This window comes from Ochotona curzoniae, unplaced genomic scaffold (genome assembly GCF_017591425.1).
Source record: "Ochotona curzoniae isolate NIBS_2020 unplaced genomic scaffold, NIBS_Ocur_1.0 contig_1014, whole genome shotgun sequence".
NCBI lineage: Eukaryota > Metazoa > Chordata > Mammalia > Lagomorpha > Ochotonidae > Ochotona > Ochotona curzoniae.
In genome coordinates, this window is record NW_024464920.1 from 36,509,666 (window position 1) to 36,519,413 (window position 9,748).

Sequence of the window (9,748 nt, forward strand, 5' to 3'; positions counted from 1 at the left end):
GAAGGCTGCCCAGGACTCTGGGGTCCTGCCAGCAAGTCCTCCACCCCCTTCACTGGCAGGGGATAGCCTGGGTGGGGACCTTTCTCCCAGTTTAAACAGCTGCCTCTGATTACACCACTTATTGGGGGCAGGGGAAGGCTGGGTGGCGGGAAGCGTGCAGGGGTGGGGCTTTTGGTAGGGAGGCTGAGCAAGAGCTTCGGCCTTTGGCCTGGGAGCCAAGGACAGAAGGGCCTGGCAGGATCTGGAGCTACTCATCAGGGGGTCAGGCAGGCTCACAGGTGGGAAGGAGGAAGAGACAGAAGGAACGGAGGTGAGACGACCTCCCGACTCCCAGCCTCCCTCCGACACAGTCCATGGTCCCCGCCAGCCTCCAGGGCCTGCTGGGGGAGAAAGCGGAGGGGCTGCTTCTGGCAGCATGCTGGGCACCTGGAAGAGAGGAGCGGAGACAGTTTTAGCTGTGTCATGAACAAACAGCCCAGAGCAATGTCCACAGTGTGCGAGCTCAAGAGCAGCTGTCCCGTCCCAGAAACCTGCCAAACAGAAAGGATGCAGCTAAGGGTTGGGACAGAGGGGTCCTAAGGTGACACTTACAGATCTCAGGGGCCTCATCCGAGCCATCAGGGCAGTCCCTCTCGCCATCACACCGCCAGCCCTTGGAGATGCAGGTCACCTGGTCTCTGCAGGCGAACTGCTTGGGGCTGCAGGTCTTAGGGGCTGTGGGCAAGGAAGGAAGAGAGGGGTGTCAGTGAAGGGCAAAGGCTGACATCAGGGCCCTAGAGCTGCTCCCAGGCTCCCCGTGTCGCCCTCCAGTTCATCCCTGAGCCACAGTCCCTGAGCACCAGGGAGGCAAGACGGCTATGCAGGGTCACACCCAGATGCCACACATTGTACCTGTGCGTGGCGCAGGGGCATCTTCCAGGCTGCCTGTCCAGGCAAAGCCCTTGCTGTTCACGATCACTCAGATCAGCCTCCTTAGTCCTCAAGGCTTTTGACCTATTTTCTCCTTTTTTGCCCGTCACTCCCTTTTAGAGGCCCAGAGCTGGTCCTTTCTTTTTTCTTTAGAAAATTATTTAGTTGGAAGGTACAGTTACAGAGAGAGAGAGAGAAAATTCTACCCATTGGTTTACTTCCCAAATGGCTTCAACAGTCAGGGCTGGTCCAGGTCTAAGTCAGGAGCCTATCTGAATCTCTCCAACAGGTGCATCTTCCACTTAGGCCATCTTCCACTGCTTTGCTAGGCACATTTACAGGGAGCTAGATCAGAAGTGGAACAGCCAGAACTAGAACCAGTGCCCATATGGGAATGCTGGTGTCACAGGCAGTGGCTTAATACATTGTGCTGTAGTGCCAGGCCTCCCCTTCCCCTTGCCCCCAGAGATGGTCTTTTCTAACCTTTCTGTTTCTGTGCTCTCGGGGACACAGCTAGTCCCTTGAATCATCACTCCTTCCACCCCAGCCTCTACACATTAGGCCCCTAGAAGGAAACTGTGTGTGTTAGGAGGTATCCTTGGCACCCATGTGCAGAAGTGCAGAAATACAGGAGGGAAAGGTGAGGTAAGAGTGCCCTCCATTCTCCAGACAAAGCCTCCCTTGCTGGGCATGCCTCAGGGGCACTTTAAGGAGCAGTCTCAGGGGAAAAAGGTGCTTCAGGATTGCTCAGAATGAGCTGGAAGGCAGGGGGTTGGCCGGCATTACCTTTGGGTGACCTATGCTCCCACCTTACCAGCTTCCTGCTACTTTTTCTCTATTCTCTCGCTTCATTCCCCAAGGAGAAACTCCAAATAGTACCAGCTAACTCTTAGTATGGTGGGACTGGGTTGTAATGACAACTGGTAAAACACATATCGTCTTATGTAGCCCTCTCCATGGTGTGACAATGGAGGGACAATGGACACTTCCATTTCCAAGATGGGCAAACTGAGCCTGGTGCATCAACCTGGGCCACAAAGTTGAGGACATAACCAAGCCTCAAGTATATACAATTGCTGGTTTGAGTGCTGCCTGCTCTGCTCCCTCTCCAGCTCTCTGCTAACTAATACCCCTGAGCAGGCAACAGAAGATGGCCGGAATACTTGGGCCCCTGCCACCCACATGAGAGACTCAGATAGCACTTCTGGGTCTTGGTTTCAGCCTTGCCCAGTCCCGGCTGCTGTGGCCATTTGGAGAGCACACCAGGGGATGGGTGATCCTTCTCTGTAACCGCCTTTCAAATCTATCAGCAAATGTTGTTTTAAATACAAAACAACCAGGGCTCAGACAGGTGCAGTGAACTCCCAACTAGTGTGGTTTACACAGGCCTGCCATCTGAACTGAGAGGTTTTGAGGGCTAAAGGAAAGTCCTCTACCCTTCATCCCCCCACCCATGGTTGGCTACCCAGGCTTTCAGTCCTTCACACCCCTTCCTTGGCCTGAGTCAGATCCACTTCTATTCTGCTGACTCTTGCTAAAGGCCAGGTCCATGCCAGGCCCTGTGCTGGGCACGAAAATGCCAAGAAAAGGCAAGAAATGCCCCCAACACCCCAGCTCAGGAGGCCAACCTTGTGAGAAGAAAGAGAGCTTGGCACCCCTAGGGAGCACGCAGGCAGGAGAGAGAAGCCTTAGGTGAGGGAATGGGGCCCCAGGAATGAGGAATTCATCTGGGTGCCTCTCTCGGACATGTCCTCCCTCCAGATTCCCCAGCTTTAGCAGAGGGGATTGCGCTTAGGCCCTTGGCCAGAATGAGAGCCAGAGAGCTGACTTCAGGAAACACATCAAGGATGGCCCAGCCAGGCAACCCCCCCCCACCCAAGCAGGGAATAAAGGCCCCTTGAGGAGATGGATAATGCTGAGTTCATTGCCCCACTGGGCCAGCTGTGAGGTCTTCCCGGGGAAATGCAGCCGCCAGCCTCGTTAGCATGCGGGTGAACCATCCACTTCCCCTGGCCAGCCAGCTAGGAGAGAGGGGGCTGTGGTGGGACTCACAGGCAGATGGGGTGTTTGGAGCCCAGAAATGGACCCCTGTGCCATCCCTCCCTGCCCCCGCCCCAACACACTTCTTCCCTCCCCCCCACTTGGGACTAAGTCCCATCCCCACTCTTAGAGGGTGGGGATGGGCAGAATGCACAGCCGGGGCCTGAGGTCATGGATTGGTCACTTGAACCTCCCCTCCATTCCCCTATCTCAGCCACGATCTCCACCCCCCCACACCGACCCCGTCATCCCCACTGCCTGCTTTGGCCCTCCCTAAGTCCTCCCCCACCCAGCACCCGCTGTCCCCCACCCCCAATTTTGGCCTGAACTCGACAGAGGAAACAGCAGCTGGCAAACTCGGAAAGCTGGAATGAGAGAGATTCACAAACCAGATGTGCTCTTGTGGAGGGAGGAGAGTGGGGGAGGGGGCGAGTGAAGGGAAGAGGAGGGTCCATTCCCCTTCCCAGCATCTCCCAGCCTCGAGATGAGTGGAGGCTCCTGCAACTCTCCCAAGGGCCTGGGCCACTTCAGGGGCTTGAGGGGACAGGGAAAGGCTTTTGTCGGAGACCCTGTGTGAAGAGAAAGTCCAAGGAACTTTTCAAAGGTGAAGGCTGTGGCTTGTTTTTGATTTCCTTTCCAGAGGGAGAGAGAAGGAAAGAAGCAAATAACCTACTTTGGGGCCATCTACACAAGCCAAGGACAGAGAAGCAGAAGGAAAACTTGGGGTTGTCTAGAATCCTGTTCCCCCCACAGCACCTCAACCCCACCCCAGGCCCACCATCCACAGGTGAGGGTGGCGGTGCCCTGAGTTCCGTGGCCACCAGAGCATCACCCTCCCCCAACACATGCCCACCCTGGTAGGTGGGAAACAGGGCTTCCTGGCATTTGCTTTCTCCTGTGCTCACAGCGTGCCTACCCCAGCTCTGAAAGTCACCACCGTCACAGCCCAGACACAATCCCAGTCGCACAGGGGAGGAAACTGAGGCACGGAGCCAATAGTCACCGACCATCCACAAAGATGGGGTCAGATTAGGGAGGAACATGGCCCAGTTCACTGGCAGCGAGAGTGAGGAGCGAGATTGCGGAGGAGTCTCCTTCAGGCCCCCCTACACCCACCCACCCACATAGACACAGAAGACGGAGAGGGGTGAGAAAGGGACAGAAGAGGCCTACGCAGGAGGGAGAAGATGGAGGAGAGGCCTGGAGCGGGTGGAGAGCAAGCGAGGTTGCAGGAAGGACACGGGGACACAGGGGCTGTCTGTTCTCAGCTTTGCTGGACACGAATGTGACCGCCATGCTAACTTGGCCAACACCCTACCCCCGCCTCCCCGCCAGCCCAGGCGTCCGGCCCAGCCACAGCCCCCAGGGCCACCAAGCTGGAGCCAGGGCAGGAGGTGTAGGGTTGGGTGTGTGTCCAGACACAACATAGACCCCACTGCCCCGCGGGAACCTTGGCTGCCATCCTGCGGCCCATTCTGGGCTCTTGGGGCTGGGGCCGGGAAGTGGGAAAAAGATGAACCTGGCCAGAGAAGGCTTGGGCAGGCAGGAAAGCCAGGCCCATGAGATATCCATAGGACACCCCCCCAGGACAGAGAGGAAGAGAAGAGGCCCAGGGGGCAAAGGGGGTACCTCGGAGAACCAGGGAGGCTTGGAGGCAGGAAACCACAAAGGGGGGGCGGGGAAAGGGAGAGAGAGAAAGGCTGTTTGCAAAGCAAACTCAGCAAAGAGAGAGATCCCCCCCACCAACTGGCCCCAGATATCACAGGGAGCAGTGGTACCCAGGGGTGGGGGGCACAGCCTGCAGGAACCTGAGGGGCCAGCCCGGCAGGAGCGAGGCCTGTGGGATTTTATGTATTTTGGGTGTTACCCCGTGGCTCCCTTCCGCAAGGCAGCGGCTCAATGAGGCTCAGACACATTTTTGTCATTCCTGAATCTGGGCCTCTGTTTTGTGGCCTGGACAGATGGACAGACAGGGTGGCTTGGACCTCCAGGGGAGGGGAAGGGTCCCCCCTCCCCCTCCCTTCCATCCTGAGTCAATATTGACTCAGCAGGACATTAGCTTGACCTGTGACCTTCCCGCCATATTTTTCCTTCCTCCCGCCCCCGCAAATACGATCCAGACCCCCTTGGATGCCTTCAGAGGTCAGTGTATTTCTCATGGGATCTTTGGAAGCATCCCCTGTGTCCCACCCCACAACAATCTTTGTCCACCAGAAGTAAAAGCATCTGGCTCCCAACAACATACTCCCCACATTTCTCCAGGGCTGCAGGAAGTTCTGCCAAGAGTCTAACCTCCCTCTGTCCTTCTGAAAATACCCCCTTTCCCTCTTCCTCAACCCACAAAGCAGATCAAGTTCCTTTCCTCCAGAAACATTCTCTTCAAAACTCAGTCTCAGAATCATTGGAGGGGGAGAAATGAGAGGAACTTGGAGTAAAGTGCAGGGGGACTCTTAGCTGCCTAATCAGGCACACTCCTCTGGCCAGGGAGAGAAATAAGCCAGGTAGAAGTTACGGAGCAAGCGCGAAAAGCTCAGGAGAGACCCTCACTTCCAGGTAGCTTTTGGTATCTTGGGAGTCTGCCTATCTCTGGAAGATATGTAGAGAAAAACAGGTGACAGAAAAAGAGCAAAGAATTCCACCTGCCACAATGGATCATTGATACAAAGAAGTTCTGGAAGGCCAAGGGGACACACACCAAGAGCAGACCAAACTGGCCAAAAGGACAGCCAGGGCACTGGGTCTGGAGCTTGCCAGGATGGAGACATCGTGGTCCTGAGATAAACCCGGAGAGTCCTATGGGGGGTGGGAGCAGTATCTACCCTGTGGGGAAGACAGAGACCAGGGCCCTGGCAGCGCCTGGCCAGAGGGACCCTCAGAAGTGAAGGCAGCTGCCTCCCACAAGGTCTCAGAAGGTGGGAAGAGGGATGCCAAGGCCTGGGAGACTGTGACTCTCTGAGAGGCTTGGGAGAGGGATGAGAAAGAGACAGCTCTGTGATCCGGTACCCCTCACCTCTTTCTCAGGGAGGTTTTACGCTGGTGCCTGAGGCTACTGCACAGGAAACACTCTACAGCCAACTGCTTCCTTCTCCAAACAATGCCGGGTCCTGCTAACCAGGCTGAAATCTGGGACAGAATGCAGGGGGGCGGGACACAGCTGCCTGAACGTGGCACCAGAACCAAGGCAGGGCTCCCCTGTGTGCATTCAGCTGCACCAAGTCCCCCATCCACAAAGGCAGGGAGCCCCTATCCAGAGCCTAGAAGGGCAGAGACCTGGGGGCAGCAGAGTGGGTGGACATCGCAGGTGAGGGCTGAGATGCTGCCTGCTCAGGAGCCATGGTGGGACTGGAGAAGGAAATGGCTTTCCAGCAGTGGGGTAAGGCGACTGGAAGATTCAGGCTGGACCTGATTCTGGCCATACCCCCAGATGTCATATTTGGGATGTCACCAGTGATTGGGGTGGGAGTGGAGTGGGGTGGGGGAAGGTATTACCAAAAAGTATACACATATATATATGTATACATATATGGTAAAGATGGAGGGAGAGAGAAAGTAGGCCATAAAGGAAGTTTTGTGAGAGCCCCCAACATGGAAATACCCCTCCAATCACCAAACGAATTCTGCACACATCTTTGTCTCAAGGGATGAGGAAGAAGGAAAGACACTCCAGGACCTGGGTCTGACCAGGGCAGGGTGAGTTAACCGAGTAGGAACCTTCTCTGGGAAGCCTGGGGGCTGCAATCTCAGCAGCTGGAAGCAGGGAGAGAGGTAGGAGTTGGTCTTCCTCCACCAGCCTGTTCTGCTTGGGGGAGATACCCCTCCAGCTCCGCAGGACCCTCCAGAACCCCCTCCCATCACCATCACGCCACCAGGAGCAGGTGCAGTAGATTTGGTCCACTGGTGACAGTGCTCCTCCAAGATCAGGGTTACCCGGGTGTGAACGGAGGTGGGTGAGGCCCTAGGACTGCTCCCATGGCCTGGAGACAGCAAGAGGAAGGAAGGAAGGGCAGACAGGCACTAAGGCAGGCCATCTGGGACGGGAGGGTTCCTTCTCTAGAAAGCAAAGAATAAAGTTTAGTGTCTGGTCCCAGGCAGGAGGGCAAGGGTGGGGGACAACGGACTCTCCTTTGGCTGCAATGGACCTGTCATCGGTGTAGGGGGGTAGGGGTTGCTACTGGAATGGGCAGTCTGAGTTCCCAGGCAGTAATCTTGGGGTATGTGTTTGGGGAGGGGGCTTCTCCCTGGGACTAGCAGAATTGGGTCTGAACTGGGGAGACAAAGGTGGAAAGGAAGAGTACTAGGCAGATAGTGCAGTCTCCCTCTCCCAGTCAGCACCAAGACGGTCATTGTGTCACTGATAGAACCCCGATGGAGTGTGGGAGGGAAGCAGCTGGGGCCCCATTCCAGGATTTTCTGCTCTCCACACAGTCCCCCTGGCTTTCGCCTTTCCTTGAAGGGGGGCTCTGCTAAGCATCTTTCTTCTGTCCCCTTCCAGGAGGCATCACAACTAAATTCTTTCTGCTCAGTTTCCCCTCTCACCTCACAGGGCTGAGAATGAGAGGAAGTTCTGGGGGGCTGGGAGGGAATGTCTCCTCTCACCTGCCCCAGCCTCCTCCCTCCTCTTGGGCAGACAGCTGAGGTGTGTGTTGCTGAATACACTGCTTTTCTGCTCATAGCTGCTTCCTGGCCCTCTGGCCCTCCTCCCTCAATTGAAGCAAGTCAGGGAGAAGGGAGGGGGGTGGGTAGTGCTAATCTGATTTCAGAGAAAAACTTTCCCAATCCCAGCCTGGCAAGATTTAGAAGCAGACAGGGGAGGGGCGTATAGGAGGGGATTGGGCCCTTTCATCCCATCCCTTCCCAAACCAGGGATCCAGCCCCAGCCCAAACCCATGACCCTGGCTTAAAGCTAGCTTGGGCAAGACTTGAACCAGTGACTCACAAGAAAGGGGAAAAAAAAAAAAAAAACAGCTGACGGACGGAGAAAGGGGAGAGAGGGACACCCATTTCCTCAAGTAAAAAAAATAGCCCAGGTCCAGCTCCAGCCCAACTGTGTAGTCCATGAAGTGGATGCCAGTAAGCAGGATGGAAGGGGACACAGTTACTGGAGGAGTTGAAAACTGGGGGTGGGAGATGAGGGCACAGCCACAAGCTCCATCCCACCTCCAACTCCCCTTCCAGTCCAAACTGGGGTGCAACGGTGGGGAAGCCGCTTCCTCTCACCCTTCAGCCTGGGCCATTCTAGGCCATTTTTCCCGGTCCCCTTCCCCAGTGATGACATCTGATTTTTTTTTTTCCATTTTCAAGCTCCCAGGAATTGAGAAGGGAAATTTAAAGTCACATAGCATCATCAGCGCCCCCTCTCCGCCCCCCAAACACAGCCCTACCCAGGTTATGACAGAGGTCCGGGGAGGGGGAAGTGTGCCCCATTCAGAAGCAAGGCCAGGAGTCCTGGATCTTGGACGCACCCCCCAGGCCTGAACCCACACCCAAGCAGGGGGCCTTCTCTCTCCCCCACCCACAGCCTTCCAGGGCCTGCCGGCCGGCTCTCAGTCTGCCCAGCAGGGCACCCCTGGCCCGGCTTTCCCCGCTTAAGCTTCAGAGGGCTCTGCAAAAGGTACCCCTTCCCACCCACCCCCGCCCCCTTTTGCAGGGTACATTGCAGAGCCGGATTCCTTCACAATTCAGATGGGGGTGGAGGATGGAGGGGAGGTGCAGGCCCTCCCCGACCAGAGGGAGGAAAAGAAGGCCTCCCGCATCCCAGAATCACCAAAAACGGGGCGCCCTCTTCTCCCTAGCCAGGTCTTCGGTCTTTGTCTGAGCTGGTGAGGAGGGTCCCAAAAGCATCCTCTGTCCAGGGGGTCCCATCCCCCAAATCGGACCCCTCATCCCCGCCCCAGTCAGGCCCGCTGCTGTGTCAGCTGGCCGAGGATAACAAAAGGCACCCCCTTCCGCGCCTCCCTTCCCCAGCCGCAAGCAGGAGTGGGGGCTGGAGGAAAGGTGCCCCCAGGGGTCCAAGGGGGCCCGAGGAATCTCACTTACCTTCGATTGCAGCGGCGACCGGAACGGAGAGCAGGGACAGCAGCAACAGCAACGGCGGGGTCAGCATGGTGGGGGCGGATGCGAGCAGCGACCCCCTCCCTCGGGTCCTGCTACTTCTCGCCCTCGTCCCCCCCCCCAATTGGGGGGACCCCCTTTTCCCTCCCCCTCTCCTCTATTCTTATTCTCTCCTTCAGCAAAGCGCACCGGGGTCGTGGGTGAAGAGGGAGAATTCAGAGCCCCTTGGGGAGGACTTGCTGACGGGGGTGCGCCCGCGGCCCCCAAATCCAAACCCTCTGTCCCCTCGTTTTGTACTCCTCGCTCCTCTTTCCCCCCTCCCCAGGCGAAGCTCACAGCTCCATCTCGGAGCCGCCTCCGGCTGCAAAAATGCACAATTGGGAGGAGGCGGGGTGGGGGGTGGGGGGCGTGGACCGGGTGGGGAAGACTTTGGAGGGGCCTGATGCTGCTCTGGGGGCTCCCCTCGTTTCCGCCTCCTCGGTGTACGGGCCTGGAGCTCGCACCGCGGTTCCCCGGACTGAAGTGCCGCCGGGGGGGGGGGGGGCGACTGGAGGGGGAGAGGGAGGGGACGGGCCGAGGAGGGAGGGAAGGGGCGGGGAAAGAAAAGCCAGGGAGGTGGGGGGGGGGTGGAAGAGCTACGCGGCAATCCCGGTAGTGCGCATGCGCCGCTTTGGCGCGCTGCCCTGGGGAGGGGGAGTCGGAGCGGCCACAGGGTTTGGACTTCGGGAAAGCTGTCCGCGAGTGGGGG

At 57.4% G+C, this 9,748-nt stretch overlaps 1 protein-coding gene across 1 annotated transcript in view; it reads right to left on the minus strand.

The window, feature by feature from the left end:
* LRP1 (LDL receptor related protein 1) overlaps positions 1-9,524 on the minus strand; it is a 74,943-nt gene extending 65,419 nt beyond the window's left edge. Inside the window, exons 1-2 of the mRNA XM_040983235.1 lie at positions 8,986-9,524; positions 592-714 (exon numbers count right to left, since the gene is read on the minus strand). Of these exons, the coding sequence (XP_040839169.1) occupies positions 592-714; positions 8,986-9,052 (190 nt within the window). The 5' untranslated portion in view covers positions 9,053-9,524. The remainder of the gene's footprint in view (positions 1-591; positions 715-8,985) is intronic.
* Positions 9,525-9,748: the final 224 nt, after the last annotated feature.